The sequence below is a fragment of the Pseudorca crassidens genome, chromosome Y (genome assembly GCF_039906515.1).
Source record: "Pseudorca crassidens isolate mPseCra1 chromosome Y, mPseCra1.hap1, whole genome shotgun sequence".
NCBI lineage: Eukaryota > Metazoa > Chordata > Mammalia > Artiodactyla > Delphinidae > Pseudorca > Pseudorca crassidens.
The window spans coordinates 799,711-815,432 of NC_090318.1; the positions used below are offsets into that span (position 1 = coordinate 799,711).

General features: G+C 56.9%; 1 protein-coding gene across 1 annotated transcript; it reads left to right on the forward strand.

Annotated features, from left to right (window-relative positions):
* Window positions 1-474: 474 nt before the first annotated feature.
* On the forward strand, window positions 475-11,328 carry LOC137217796 (short stature homeobox protein). Its single transcript, XM_067724742.1, has 5 exons — window positions 475-988; window positions 4,456-4,664; window positions 8,539-8,596; window positions 8,697-8,785; window positions 10,276-11,328. The coding sequence occupies exons 1-5, from the start codon at window positions 715-717 to the stop codon at window positions 10,519-10,521; spliced, it is 876 nt and encodes a 291-aa protein (XP_067580843.1). The 5' UTR covers window positions 475-714; the 3' UTR covers window positions 10,522-11,328.
* The last annotated feature ends 4,394 nt before the right edge of the window (window positions 11,329-15,722 follow it).

Here is a 15,722-nt window from a genome sequence, read left to right on the forward strand (position 1 = left end):
CCGCGCGCACCCGCTCCACCCGCTGGCTCCGTGGGCCTCGCCGGCGGGTCCAGCCGGCAGTCCCACCGCATCTCCAACTTGGGACTCATTCCCGTCTGTGATGGCGCGTCCCCGCCGCCCGGGTCCCCTCGCTGGAGTCCCCGCACGACCACGCCCGGACACGTCCTGCGACGATACCGTTCGAGGCGCGAGGCTGCGCTCCTCCCGGGGCCGGCAGGCAAGGACGTCCTCACAAGCCCTAAACTCCTCCTCGAGGTTCGTTTCCGCCAGCCACAGAGAGAATGCGGATACCTGTTCGGGGAACTGGCGCCTGCGCCCGTTCGCGCGCGCGCGCTCTCTCTCTCGCTCTCGCTCTCTCTCTCTCTGCCTTCAAAAACTTGATCTTTACCTCTCCACACCAAGGTGCACAGACGCCAAACAGTGATGAAATGAAAAGAAAGCCAATTGCCGGACTGGAGGTGGGGGAGAGACAGCGTCTCTGCGTGCGCCCGCCGCCGAGCCGGGAGCTGTAATTGCTGCAGACAGGGAGCGTTGGGGGTTGGGCGGACGTAGCCGTGTATAAATAGTGAGATCGCAAATTGAAAGGCATAAATAACAGCAGGAGAGGTCCACCCTCACACGGACAGTCGTGTCCGCGCGGGAGGCGTGCGGACCACAGCCCGGCTCCCAGCCAGCCCCGCCGAACCCCGCGGACCCCCGCAGCCCCCGGCCACCATGGAGGAGCTCACGGCTTTTGTATCCAAATCTTTTGACCAGAAGAGCAAAGAGAGCAGCGGCGGCGGCGGCGGCGGAGGCAAGAAGGATTCGATCACTTACAGGGAAGTTTTGGAGAGCGGACTAGCGCGCTCCCGGGAGCTGGGGGTCTCGGAATCCAGCCTCCAGGACATAACGGAGGGCAGCGGCCACTGTCCGGTGCATCTCTTTAAGGACCACGTGGACAACGACAAGGACAAACTGAAAGAGTTCGGTTCGGGGAGGGCTGCCGAAGGTAAGCTCTCCGGACGCCGGCTCCGGGCCCCTCCCGGGGACGGCGTCTCCTCGCCGCCCAGCCTGGCCGCCTGCCCCTCGCTCCGCGCGCGCAGAGGCCCCGGGGGCCGCGGTTCGCTCTCCGCTCGACCCCAAACGCTGAATGTACAGCCACGGCTCGGACGCAAAGGCCCCGGCAATCCATCGCCAGTCTTTTTCGTAAGAAAGAAACCAAACGGGGGAGGGGAGGATTCGGCTGGAGAAGCGAGGAAGCAGGGAAGGAGAGAGGCAGAGGCGCCGAGGATGGGCAGCGGCCGGGGCCGCGCGCTGCCGGAGGATCGCTTCCCTGGGCGTTGGCACTGGGCTCCACAGCGGGAACTTTCCCGCGTTGGGGGGGGAATCGGGTGCATGGGCTTGTAAACCCAGGTCGGCTGGAGGGCTACCGGCCGCTTGCCTGTCTGCCTGCCGGTCTGTCTCACGTCCGCCTCCACGCCCGCAGAGAGATCCACACGCCTCTCTCCAAGCGCCTTCCCGAGCTCGAAATGGGCCGCGTTGAGGGCTGCGCTGGCCGGCAGTCGGGGAGGCCACGCGCTCCGTCGCCTCTTCGCCCTCTTGCGCCCCTCCGCGTGGTTTCCTCTCAGGGAAAACTTTCCCCTTGAACCTTGGGGCTGGATCTCGGCTGACGCGGGCCTGTAGATTAAAACCAGCCGCGTGCCCGCCGGTGGTCAGGGTCTACAAGGGGCAGAAGGGCCCGGGGAGGCTCGTGGCCCCGCGCACGCGGCCGCCCTACCCCAGACTGTCAGGGCGCAGCTGGCCCTGCTGCAGGCCGGCTGCGTCCTGGGCCTCCTTCCCGCTGCTTTCCCCCGAAATCTCCGCGGCGTTTTGCGCTGTAGTTGAACGCGGGGGGTGGGAAAAAACATGTTTACAAGGGTTCTCCCAGCTGGACAGCGGTGGTCCCAACCCGGGGGAATCTCCGTACAAACAGGGCAACCAGCAGCTGTAAATCAGAGGAATAAAATTGGCTCTATTTCTCAGGGGGCAGCATTTGAAAGTATATGAAGGTCTATTTCTCACTACAAAGAGAGGAAACACAGAAGCTTGCCATGTGGCTCCTGGGTCCTGTTTCATTCTCTGTCCGTGTTGAGAGAGGTCACGGCCGGAGAGTGGGGACCCCATGTCTCCTGCTCTTGTGGCCCTTGCACTTTGGTGGCAGAGTCCAGGTGTGCTGGCCTTGGAGCCCAGTGGATGACCCAGACAGCTTTCGGAGACCTTGACCTTGTGGAAGCAGAAAGCTGGCAGAGGCTTAGGAGTAAGCCCCTGGCTTCTGAGAGCCCAGGCAGCCTGAGCCTGGCCTGCCGTATCTCGGGGCTCACCCCTTGGCGAGGCGTCACGCACCCGGCTTTATGGTTCCTACAAAGAGAGTTTGCTCTGATGGAGACACGGCTGTCTGTCGGCTGTGCACTTGTCAGAGCTGACATTTAATTTACAGCACCCGGCGGGCGGCTGACCTCCCGGGCTCCTGACGGCTTCCCCCATCCGCCTTAGAGGCTGAGTCCCCTCTTCTGTCTGTTTCCTCTCACCCTGGACAGCCAAGGCAGGGGGACCCTGCAAAAAGGCCCGTGTAAGGAGAGCAGAGTACAATCGAGGCCTTTTTCGAAGGAGAGAGGAAAATAAGACAGGGCTAGCAGTACAGGCAGCAGGAAGGGGTTAGGAAAACCCCAGCTGCACCTTCTCCCTTCTGCCTGGGTGTGCAGACCCCTGGCAGGGCTGAGCCCCAGGCCGAATTTGCAGAACGGGAGCAAAATGGAGAGGAGGGAGCTGCTTGGGCTTGGGAGAAACCCAGAGGTCTTGGGCGCCTGAGCAGCGGACCCCGCTGAGCCAGGCACGGCAGCCTGTGGGTTCTGCACAGCCTGCCGCGGGTTCTGGAGGACTTTGAAGGCCAGCGCGTCATCTGGGGTCAATCCCTGGGGTTCCGACGTTAAGAGACCTGAAGGAGGAAGCGGCGTTGGGGCCGCCTCCGGGAAAGGATTTCCCATTGGGGAGAAATAAGGTGTTCTTGGAAATGCATCCCTTTCAGGAGGTGAGGGAGGCTTTAAGCCCCGAGGTGGGATTGAGTGTCCAGGGCTCAGAAGCCGTGAGGAGAGGCTTTCGGACAGACTCAGGACTTGGGTTCTGGTGTCCAGCTCAGGGACCCTGGTGGGGGTGGGGGGGCGTGTGTGGGAACTGGGTGCCCGGATTTTTCCCTGGCCCCGCAGAGGATCTGGGTGTTCACCCTTTGCAAGTTTCTGGGCTTACTGCTAAGAGGCTTCTCAGAACGGGTGTAACCCCAGACTCCTTGGATAGAGCATCCTGAAAGCCGCCCTCTTCTTGACACAGAGGGGACATCTAATGAGGGCATGGGGGTCCTCTTTGCCTGCAGCCAGCAGGTCCTATGATCGGAGAAAAAGCACAAGAAAACGCAAGGGGAGCTGAAATGCAGCTTCCACCAACTGTGCAACCGGGGGCCAACTTTTATTTTAAATCCCTGAGCTTGGTGAGGGGCTGCATTTCCTAGCGGTGGGAAGGAGAGGTGTCTGGGTTAGAATCTCCTAAATCCTGAGCTGTCTGCCTGATACCCTGCCCGCTCCCCCAGCAAATATAGCTGCTCTCATAATGTTTGGACCTAAGAAAGTGTCACTCTTGGCGTCCTGATGGGGAGTGAGAATGTGTGTCCAAGAGACCGAGGGACAAAACCGGAAGTCAAGGGACCACGCTCTCGTGTGCAACCCAAGCACCTCAGGGTGCCCGCCTTAAGATACGGCTGCGCTTCTTGGTCAGAAGGAGGTGAGCTCGGGCGAGCGCCCGCCTCCACGGCGTCCTGAGGGAGGCTCTGGCCCGGCTGGCGGCTGGCACGGCCCCTGTCCTGCTGCGCTGCAGGCGGGAGCGGCGGCTCTCGGGGGGCCTGGACCCCAGCCTGGCCTGGGCTCTCCCTGCGCTCTTTGCGGGCGCCCCGCCAGGGACCCGACACTTGGGCGATTCTGCCTAAGCTTCTTTGACTTAATATTTAACACTCCACTCCCATTCAGAAAAAAAAGAAAAGGAAGGGAGAGAAGGTTAGGCTATGTCAATATGTCAACAGAGGCGAAGAGGATAATTGAGGAAACTATTCAGAGATTAGGCCAAGAAACACCGCGGCGCCGGGGCTCGAGTTATTACAAAACAGCGCGTCCTGCCCTGGAGTTTGCTTTATCGACTTGACGCCGCTTTGCGTCAGGGCGCGTTTGCCACCGAGGTCCCTGCACCGCGAGCACACACAGGCTTTCAGCACGTCGCACCCAAGCGTCCCCGCGCGGGGCCTCTCCCTGGCGCGCAGGATCCGCAGGCCGGGCCGTGGCGGGGGGGGGGGGGCGGTTGGCTGGGCGGGAGCCGGCGGAGGGGCTCGTGGCGGCCCGGGCCGGGGACGCGGGGCCGGGGGGTGGGCTCAGCGCTGTGCCCTCGGCCCGCCCGTAGGTATTTACGATTGCAAGGAGAAGCGCGAGGACGTGAAGTCGGAGGACGAGGACGGGCAGACGAAGCTGAAGCAGCGGCGCAGCCGCACCAACTTCACGCTGGAGCAGCTCAACGAGCTGGAGCGACTCTTCGACGAGACTCACTACCCCGACGCCTTCATGCGGGAGGAGCTCAGCCAGCGCCTGGGGCTCTCCGAGGCGCGCGTGCAGGTGAGAGCGAGGGCCCGGCCCCGACGCCCGCTCTTCGGGCGGCCGGAACGCGCCACCTCGGCCGGGGCGCCGGGCCGTTCCAGGAGCGCGGGGACCCCGTGTGGGGGGGGCTGGAGCCGGGCTTTGGGAGGCGCCCCGGGGCCTCGCGGGTCAGGTCTCCTGCGCCCTGCCTGGCTGGTTCGCCCTGCACCTCCAGCTCATCAGGAATGTTGTTCTCTTCCCACTGGTTCGCCTCTCCTCCCCCCGCCCGCCCCCCCCCCCCCCCCGCGCTCCGCCGTCGCCGCCAAAGTCTTACCCGCTCCTCTGCAGCCCGCTCGATCCACTGCAGGGAACAGAGAGATGGGAAGAAGAGGCGGGTGGACGTCTTGAGGATTGCGGGTCCTGCCCGCGCGGTGTCGGATTAGCCCGGGCGCGGGGCAGGGGGGGCGCGGGGGCGGGGACCGGACGCATGAAGTCGTGATGCCTCATCTGGCGAGCTGCCGTCTAAGGGGGCCCTGTGTGTTCGCCGCACGTGCGCGCGGGGGGGGGTGGCGGGGGGAGACGCTCCCGGTTCGTTTTTCTCGGGCTTTGTAAACGTTTGCGTGAAATGCATTCATTTATTTATCGGGGGGTGGAGAGCAAAGATTGTCTTCCAAATCGCCTCGTCCGGGTACCGCAGACTCGCCCCCCCCGCGCCCCCCGTCCCCGCCACCGGAAGGTCGGACCTGGATGTTCTGCTGGGCTTTCCGTCGGCTTTGACGGTTCTGGGCAGGACAGCAGCGCCGGGGAGAGAAGGAAAAGGGATCAGGGTCCCTGGGCTCTGGGGACTGGTTATTTAAATAAATGGAATTAATACTGCCAACGAGGGGAGGGAACCATGTAAAGCCAGGGCTTTGAAAGAACGGGTTTCTTATTGGTATAGGGTCAGCATTACAAACACAACTTCACCCGGATTGTATTGAAGAAACGAAAACACAGAAAGCGTTTATAGAGAGTGTTTCACAAAAATCTTTAATTTGTAAAAAAAAAAAAAAAAAATGGGTGTTTGCACCCTCATGCCTTCCATCTTTCCCCGTCGGTGCGGTGAAAGGGGCTGCTTAAGGTGAAATGCAACAGTCCCCGAGTCTGTCCAGATTTCCGTGCAGCTGCAGGGGTTCCCAGGACCATTCTGCATTGCTGGGACCACGGGCAGAGTAGCTCTGGGGACCCTCTCCCCAAACGAATCTTTCCGGGCATCTGTGGCCTCAGCAAGTGGGGGCGGGAGGGCGGGGGAGACTGGCCACCTTTCTCTGGAAAGATCGATGGGGCTGCACCATATAAATTAATGAAAAGATTAAACTTTTGCTGAAGGGGACATCAACTTTTATGTCATTTCACAGCCTTTCTGCCTGAGATCTGTAATATCTCCCAGGCCTTGATGTACTGTTTCTATAAAAATAAATTACTTGTAATTTAATTCCACACTATTTCTTTCAGTAGTCTATTACTGAATAGCGCCTTAGCAGGAGAGAACGAGTTGGGAGAAAATTGGTTCTTGGGTGGCTGCAGATCTTGAGAAAAGCCCTAAAATAAAGGGGGGGGAGGGTGGTAGTAGAAAACGAAAGCCTATTGATCCAAAGGTGAATTAAAATTTAACGATTGTAAATAATAATAAAAATAAACATGGGAAGAGAAAAAAGAAATAATTTCCTTTTGGCCACAGGGAAAAGAATCGTATAATAAAGAGAAGGCAGAAAGTGCTCATAAAAACCAATTAGTTAAAACACGTACCCCGCTGTGCAGAAGTGGGGGTTGCTGGGGAGACACCAAAAGGAAGAGACGAAAATGCACTATATTTTAATCCTGTCTGTGACCTGTTTGGTAATCCTTTTCGGTACAGCCTGTCCTGTGTTGTTAGAGGATAGAGTTTCAATTTAGAGTGGAAATTTGCTGTAAATAAATTGAGGGTCCTTTGGAAGTTGGTGCTTATTAACCTTTTATTTTTAGTGTTGTACTGGAAACTCACATCACCCAGCTGTCAGGGTTATAATCGAAAGTTATGAGACCACAGTGAGGAGTGGTGGTAATTTAATTACAACAAATATCTTTGGGTTTATGGCGCAGAGCTAAATTAAATGTCATTATTCACTGTCTGTAATGGAAATCAAAAGGAAATCAGATTACAGCATTTGTGAGAGAAATCAGTGACCGGTTCTTAATGAAGAAATAACTGTCTAAACCACTGTACTGCGCTTTACTTAGCATATTCAGGACTAATTGGAATTGATCGTGAATCACCCCAAGACTGATTTATTATCGCCAAACGCGCAGCTAATTCATCACTTTTATTCTCCATAATCTTTTTTTTTTCTTTCCCCCGCTGATGGGAAAGTGAGCTTGCTTTCTAGATTTAAATAGGATTCTGTTTTTGCAAAATGCCCTTCCAGGGGGAGCGGAGTTTGCGCGTCTGGCTCCGCTCTCCTGAGGACGGGTATGGGACCCCAAGGAGAAAGAGGCACCGAGGAAGGGAAGGGTCCGAAAGGGAAAGGAGTCTCGTCCCAGCCGGATGGGGTGGGGGGGAGAGTTGCGGCGGGACGTGGGAGCAGGAAAGTGAGTGCAGGCTTTGGAAATGGAGTAAAGACGTGTGAATCTCAGCATTTCTGTTTTGGAAATACTTTCCGGGGAACAACACCAAAGTTTGCCAGCTTCCCTAGAGCCTGGCTGGGTGAGGTTTCCAACGTCGTGGAAAGCCAATTCCAACAGGCGGGCCCATGGCTCAGCCTTGGATAGAAAACTGCCCTGAAGAGGCTGAGATGGAAAAGTTCAGCTTTTCCTCGACTCCCGGGTGCTTGCAACCTCCGCGGGAGCTGAGGTTTCCGGGCAGCGTGGGAGCAGGGAGTGGCCCCAGGCCCTGGGGTTGGAACAACGCAGGGTCCCTGAGCTACCAGGCGTAGTGTAGTGTGGCCGAGGGGAAGGCTTTCTTTGTGCTAATTATCCTGCACCGTCAGTGACCGCCATTGTGGCAATAGGGTGAGTGAGTGTGAAGGGAAAGTTTTGGAGAAAGCCAGGTAGGAAAAATTAAGTGCCTAAGAACACAGAGGGAGGGGACTCCAGATTCCATGAGTGACAGACCAAGGGCCAGGACCAGGGCTGTTTGGAGGAGGGGGGAGGATGAGAATGGGGAGCGCGGGAGGGCGCATTTCGGGGATGCCAGGCCTTGAAGCTAGCCAGGCTGGGCGGGTGCCAACACCTTTCGCTCGCTGCCTCACCTCTGGATAGGGCGCCGCAAGAATCAGATGTCCTTAGAGATGCCGAGTGCCTGCAGTGCAGAGCCTGCACTTTTGGGCGGTGCATCCGGTTTTTAGAGATCAAGGACGTTCATGACTCTGTAATATTAACTGGGATCCCCCAGGCTTCCAAGGAGGGCATGGAGATCGTGCAAGTTTCTGGACTCAGGGTGTCTGAGCGTGATTGGGGAGGGGGCTGGATTTGGAGATGTGTATCCACCTGTGCGCCCCCCCACATTCCTGGTGGGTGGGTGGGGGCTAAGGTGGAACGTCGGGGTGGAAGGTCAGGTTGGACCGGTGCGTGGCAGGGTGGAGGGGGGAATGTCCACACAGAACGATGGAAAGTTCTCCACGCCATCCGAGGACCCACTTCCTCACTTTCAATGTTTGGATGCTGAAACTCTGGTCTCACTTAGGTGAGGACTGTTCCCAGCTCCAGGTAGCCAGTTACGCGGTGCTGGGGTGGGAGGGGGCGGGGACGAAGGTCGGAGGGGCGGCAGGCAGCCTTCTGGGGACAGGAACCCCAAGCGCCTTGCGCGCCGTCCGGCGTGTCGGGAAAGAAAGCCTCGCTGACGCTCGCCAAGGCCTGGCCGGCTCACGGGGGTGCACGTCTGTCCGCTCATTCCCAGGTTTGGTTCCAGAACCGGAGAGCCAAGTGCCGCAAGCAAGAGAACCAGATGCATAAAGGTGGGTGCGAGGGGCCGGGCGTGGAGGCAGGGGCGGTGGGGAGACGCGCCAGGCGCTGGGAGTAGCGGGCGGGGTTCACGCCTCCTGTGTTTCCTCGCAGGCGTTATTCTGGGTACCGCCAGTCACCTGGACGCCTGCAGGGTGGCACCCTACGTGAACATGGGCGCCCTGAGGATGCCTTTCCAACAGGTAGCTCGTTTTTTTTGTTGTTGTTGTTGTTTTTCTTCCTTCCTTTCGAACAGAACAGTCCCGGCGCCGCCCCGGCGCCTCCCACCCCCGCTGAAGCAAAGAGGCCGCTTTCACAAGGGGGACATTTATAAACCCATTGGCACGTATTAACACCACGCTGAAAATCTCCAACAGTTACCTTTGGGAGGGCTAGGACAGAAACCCCAGCACAGTTTCACAAAACTCGGAGGGAAAATATCCCCACCCACCCGGAACAACCCACTCGCTCACCGCCTGGCGGGAGGGAGGGGTTTACTACCGCTAGGGCCTGAGGACCCGTGTCAACACCCAACCCCCGGCTTTAGCTTGCCCAGGGCCTCGCTGGGGGTGTCAGTGCCCCTCCTGGACCTGGGCCTCCATGCCCCCTCCCCTCCCCCGCGCACCTCACAGTGGGGGGCGTCCCGCCCAGCTCCTAGCAGAGCAGGGAGGGTCCAGGGCGCTGGGTGCGCTGCACGGAGGAGGGGGCGGCCAGGGGGTCGGAAGACCGCCTCGTGGAGACTGGGTGCCCCAAAGTCCTCGCCCCTGCTCTGGACCAGCGTCGGGTGGGAGGAGGGAGCCGCGGGGCTAGAGCGCAACGCCCACTCGCCTGCAGGGCTGGGCTGTGGACCCCAGCATGGGGGGTAGGCGTGCCCGCGCTGGTGGGTTGGCTGTGCCCTGGCCAGAGCGAAGGCGTGGCCTCCTCTTTCAGCACTTTTGCTCCTAGGGGCAGAGGCCTGGGTTTGTAGCTGGACCCGGGTTTGCTGAGGGGCACGAGGTCCAGTGGGCCTGGCCCGGCCCGGAGGGTCGGCTACGGATGACAACATGGAGATGGGGTGAGGGTGGGGTGTTGGCCACGCGCCCTCAAAGTCACGGCGCCCAAGGCTGGGAGGGCGTCCAGGGCTGCCGTGCGCAGGGCAGAGGTCCGAGCCCTGTTCCCTTGGACCCGCACCTCCGCGGCTGGACCCATCTTCCACCCCTCAGCACCCCTTCCCCAGGGCGGGGTGGCCCCTCAGCATCACAGGAACAGCTGCCCCGACGACGTGGGGTCAGCCATTGGGTCCTGGTGAAATTAGGCGGTTGGAGCCTGCAGAGTTGGCTGTGCTTCTGGAAGATTCGGGGACTCCGGGTCCCTGGGAAGGCGGCGGGGGGGAAGCCAGAGCCGAAGGCCGGACCCTGAGTCGGGGATGCGTCAAAGAATCAGCCGGGGGTCTGGAGAGGAGGAGGTACCAGCTGTAGACGCTCGGATGCTACAGCATCGGGGATCTGTGCCGACTCCCCGGCTCTGGTCCTGTCCAAAGCGGCCAGTGACCCGGTCGTGGCACCGGGTGTCCCGAGGACAGTGGGTGGTGGTCCCTGGGGCGGGGGAAGGGGCGATGGCTCCCCGGGAGAGGAGACGCCCTCGGGGGGGGGTCCTCGAGGGGGGAAAGCCCCCTAGAAGTCGCGTCCTCACCGTGCGGGTTCTGCCTTCGCAGGTCCAGGCACAGCTGCAGCTGGAAGGTGTGGCGCACGCCCACCCGCACCTGCACCCCCACCTGGCGGCGCACGCGCCCTACCTGATGTTCCCGCCGCCGCCCTTCGGGCTGCCCATCGCATCCCTGGCCGACTCGGCCTCGGCCGCCGCCGTCGTGGCCGCCGCCGCCAAGAGCAACAGCAAAAACTCCAGTATCGCCGACCTGCGGCTGAAGGCGCGCAAGCACGCCGAGGCCTTGGGGCTCTGACCCGCCGCCAGGCCCCGCGCCTGCCCCGGACCCACGCCCGCCCTGGCCCCGCCACCCCGTCCGCGCTGCGTCCTGCACTCGACCCCTCCGCGCCCCCCGACAGCCGCGCGGACACCCCGGAGCGAGGGCGCAGCGCCTTCCCCGCCTGGGGCAGCCCCGGGGCCCCTGGCAGGCCTCGGGAGGGGGCATCCCAGGACCGCAAGACCCCGCCAAAGCCTCGCAGAGACTGTGCGGAAGAGAGAGGAGGTGACCGTCAGACCACCCAGGTCAGCCCTCGACCACGCCGTCTGTGCGTCCTGGGACCCCGGGGCCACGTGGAGCCCCGTGGCGCTGCGTCCTTCTCTGCTGCCGGAGTTCCCACCCTGTGCATGCGGCCTCCTACACGCCTTTCCAAGATCTGAAGAGTCTGTTACACAGAAAGATCTGGGGCTGGTCTCCGCTGAAGTTGCCAGTGCTTGGATGCCAACAATTTTATTCACTGCCGTGAACTCAATTTCATCCGAGGAGCTGCAGGACCCGTGTGGATTTCAATATGGACTTTTGCATCTGAGGCAGGGGCCCCGTGCTCTGTGTGCGCGCCCGCCCCCCTCCCCTCCGCCTGAAAGGTAGCAATAACGAAACGCAATTGAAGACTGGTGGTCGTGGGGACCTCAGTGTTTCACGTTGTGACCTTGCTGACTCCCCGTCTTCATGCACACGTTTGGCCCCAGAGCACCAGGTTCAGGACTCCTTGTGCCGTAGGACAGGCAGCTTTAGAGCTTTTCCCGTTTTCGATTCCCGAATGGACATTTGTGGCTGTTTCCCAGAATTCAGATGCAAAGGACTTGCACTGGGGACACAGGGCACATGGTTTGAAGGTATAATACTGATGCAGCATCCACGCTAGTGACATGCAATTAAGTGCAGTAAAGTGCAATATTGTAAATATTATAGATTTAAAAAACTTAGCTGTGCACTCTTGACCCGTCAGCTTCGGACTTCGAAGGGCATTACCTCCCCCTGCATGCTGCGGGGCCAGTGCCAAAATGACCGGGGTGGGGAGTGCTTTGGATTCACGGAAGTGAAGTGTGTGGCTTGGGATGGAGCAGGACGTGGAGAGGGGTGCCAGGCTGAGAGGGCGGGGCTGAGCTGTTTCTGGGGAAAGAAGAGCCTGGGACACCTCCTCCAGGCAGTGAGTTTTAAGGTAATGTTTTCTGAGGGTAGCCAGTTCTAGCTTTTCTTTCATCTTTTTTTTTTTTTCCTGTGCATTGGTCCCCTCTCCTCCCCCATCGTGTAAACACCAAATAGCGACTTGTCTGAGCAGCTGGCACAGAATGGGCAAAGTCTCTTGACATGATATAACCAAAGCGTTCAGGGTCCCAAATCGTGCACCTGAGTTTAAGGCAATGTGCTTTGCATGTGCTGTGTGAGATTTGGGGGGCAGTGCACCCTTGCTGGGCTTGTCTACCTCGAAAATGAGCATCTCTGGGTTTTTGTGTTTTTTTGTTTTTTTGTTTTGTTTTTTTGCCTTAGTGAACCCAGGCCTGCCCAGATGGAAGTGGCCATCTAGTTCTCCGAAGTCCAACGGTTCACTCTATTTCCAAAACAGCTTTTCCTCCTTCCAGATTCGGTATTGCTGACTGTTTTCCCTTACCCCTGATTTGGGTACATGCCTCTAAGAAGAAAAAAAATATTTTCCTTCCGTGTAAGGGAATACATTCTACCTTTGCACTGGCCTGAAGTGTAGATTCATTTTATCATCTGAAACTCTTTGAATCAAAAGGCCCCTGCAACATTTTTTTTTCTAATTTTGAAATTTTTGCAAAGCTCTGAAATGATGGAGAGAGAGATAAGAAAAACACAGTCAGTATTTTAAATTCATTTGCGACTCCGCCCCCTCCCCCCCCACGCCCCCCCACCCCGGCATGAATGGCATTATGGAATTTGCCTCATATGTGCAGTTCTGCTTCTAAACAGGTGTGAATTTTAAAAGGTCCCCTATATAAGCTGAAACTTTGCTTTAAACTTTAAAAAAAATGCATTTCAGATCCACTTCAAATGAGCCGCTTTCATCCTGAAATTTAATGCTGGGCAAACGCTGGAGGTGAGAGGTATACATCCCTATTTTATTTTTAAGGTTTACTTTCCATTTTATCTAAACATAGCCCTCTGTCACCAACCCCTCCGCAAGAGCAGACTCTCTCCACGTGAGCCAAAAGGCATGAGATCTGCTCCTGGGAGAAGCTGAAGTTTGAAAGTAGAGCTGCCCGACGGCAGCCAGCGCTGGGAGGCCGGTTGGTGTTCATCCTGTCCCTGTTTCTGTTTGGCTTGATTCAGAAGGTGAGCCAGGTGGATGAGCCCCCCAGAACAGAACAGACTCTGAGCTGTGTGAGGCTCAGTGCTGGCAGAGCAGCTGGCGTGGCTTCTGTCCCTGGAACAAAGTCCAGAGGACGCGCTGCAGGGTGTCCAGGGTGGAGGCCATCTCTCGGCATCCTTTCTCCCGGAAATTTCAGGACAGAAGCGAGCTGTCAGCCCCAGTTGTGGTCAGTCCTTCCCAGCCCAGATCCGTATCTGCTTTCTCTCTGTTCGGCTGCCGGGAGGGTGTGGGTTGGAGAGCGTGCTGTGTGTGGGTCCTGGTCTCCCGGGGAGGGCATCTGGATCTCACTCTTTCCCAGCGGCCACAAGGCATTAAATTTATGGGCTGGACGCATTTTGGCTGTTTTTGGTGCTTTCTGCGTAAGACAAGACCCCCTTTCAGAGCCGTTCGCGGCACTTCCAAATAGCACGTTTTCGAGGGTGCAGACCAAGCGGGGAGTATCACCTGGAAAGCAAACTGAACGGGTCTCGTCAGAGGGCCACTGGATGCGGGGTTTTCGGTTGTGAAACCCACGTGAGAGCCTGGCTGAGCTGCAGGCTGTGTCTTGCCCACTCGACGTGGGGCTGTGTTCTCCAAGATGGGCTCGGCCACGGAACGGGTTTCCTTTTCTGAGACCTTGGCCAGAGAGGACGTTTAGGGTAGGAGCCACCGGGTTTAGCAAAAACTGTGATCTTCCTCAGCTTGGTTGTTGCTGTTCTATCTCATTCTTTACAAATTCACCCTTTTCTTCCTTCTGTCATCAGCCTGGGAAGCTTTGCAAGTTCATCTCACAGGGGAAGATATTGCATTGATTGGGTCTGAGCATCGGATGTAGTTTCAGTGATGAAGCATCTGGCTCTCGTGCACTTAGAGAAGCTCTGCAGCTTAGCATCGCTAAGACCTAGAAGGAGACGCCTTCCAGAGGGAACAGGGGTGTCATTGTTTGGTCGGTTTTGATAGGGTGGCTTTCTTCACGGAGGCAAAGTGTGGGCCGGCTGAGGTTCCTGCGTAAAGTAGCTGCAGACAAAATGAACCACACTCACGTGTTTTCAAACTTGCTAAGTTGGTCATGCAGGGTGGTTGGCGTCCCCAGCCTGGGAAGCCGGTCCTCAGAGCCTCACATGTCCCCGGGGTGTAGGGACACCCCCCCGGCCCATCTTGCTCCTATCCGAGCTGGGTACCCCAGCTGCCCCCTCTGCCTGCAGGCACTTGTGTCCTTGGCTACGAGGTCTGTACGGTGTGGGGACATCTGGACGTTGCAGCGGGAAGCGGCTGTGTGTGAGCTCATGACCACCCCTCTCCTGCTGGTTACTACCCTAGCCCTCTGCTCCCACTGGTGGGTTTCACTTAAACCTTTTAACGTTTCCTCAAGTACAAGGGGGTCACCCCCAGCCCGCTCCTACACGGCGTTGTCACTGAGTCCTAGGATAGCCAATAAGCTGACTTCAATGACAAACATATTTGAGGCACTTTGCTCCTCTTCCGCCCCAAGTTTGGGAGGTTGGGATGGCAGAGGGCTTTTCCGTGGACACGCTCGACATTTAAAAAGAAAAAAAAAAAAAACTGGTGCCTAATTTATTAAAAATTAGCTTAGGAATATGCGGATTTTTCAATACACGTGAACACGATGCAATTTATAAATGTTTTATTGAAATTTGATATTTAATGAGAAATCAGTTGAGGAATGTAGAATAATATCAAGTTTCAAAGCTATTAAACGCGCTATTTATTGAAAGGCGATGGTTTCACAAAGCCAGCCCCGTTGTACGTAGAGCTCCCATCCGAGAGTGGCAGGTTCTCTGCTTCCTGCTAGTGGCTGGATGTGGATGTGTTATTTATTTCTTTTCCTTTGGTTGAAAGTTCATAAATGTGTGCTATTTTAATTATGTTGAGTGTAACTTTGACGTTGCCTCGCCTTTATTTTTATATGTTTTAATCCCGTTGTTTTCTTCTCCCCCGACTTTATAAGCAGTCAGGATGATTTAGGATACAGCACCTGTGTTTGGGTTATGCATACAAGGTGTGTCTGGACCTACAGACCTTTTCAGGGATCGCTCAAAATGAAAAGAAATCACACAACCCTCTGCTATTGTGGGGAGGAAAAACACGCCGAAGGTTTTTTGGCCGTGCTCGCAGGCCCCCGACACAAAACGCCCTCAAGTTTAGTTCTAGTTACAAAGTGTATTTTGTCAAACCATATGGTATGAATGTACCTCTTGTAAAACGGAGATATAAATAAACTTATAAATATTTGTATTCACGTGTTAAAAAAAATTCTCACCTCTCCCCAGAGGAGACAGATGGGGAAAAAAATCCCAAATCCCAAGTCCACGGTGGCTGGAAGTAGTTTTGTCTGCGGGGCGATGCCCGTGTGTGTGTGTGTGTGTGTGCGCACACACGTGTGTGTGTGTGTGTGCGCGCGCGTTTCTGGTGGGCGTTTGGCATCCACTTCTGCTCCTATAACCCTCCCCTTGAGGAAGGGTACGTTCCCCCTGAAGGTGGGGAAAGAAAAGAGAAAAAAAAAATCTCCACTTCGAAGCAAGTCTGAATTTGGGGGTGGGCAGCAAGGGCATTTGTGAAAAGCCCACCTGCTTTGGTTTCCAGTTTAAAATTTTACCTTTTGTTTGATTTCTTTTGGAACCATGTGTGGGTTCTCCAAAAGGGTGTTGCAGTGATGGTGGAGACCTTTTGGGAAAAAAAAAAAAAGAATAAATGGGAAAAAAAATCAACTTTTATAAACGAGACCTTTTTTGGCCTGTGCTTTTTATCTCCTTCTGGAAAGGAAAGTCAATGACCTGATGTCGCCATTCTCTGATGGCTTTCCAGCTTCGATAAAAACCACACATGGGAGGGGAAAAAGGCAGGC

What these genes read in the sequence shown, in the direction of transcription:
- LOC137217796 (XM_067724742.1), top strand. Translation starts at nt 715, where the DNA reads ATGGAGGAGCTCACGGCTTTTGTATCCAAATCTTTTGACCAGAAGAGC. An exon ending in TCTCCGAGGCGCGCGTGCAG is followed by an intron (nt 4,665 to 8,538) that starts GTGAGAGCGAGG and finishes GCTCATTCCCAG; the next exon opens with GTTTGGTTCCAGAACCGGAG. An exon ending in AGAGAACCAGATGCATAAAG is followed by an intron (nt 8,597 to 8,696) that starts GTGGGTGCGAGG and finishes GTTTCCTCGCAG; the next exon opens with GCGTTATTCTGGGTACCGCC.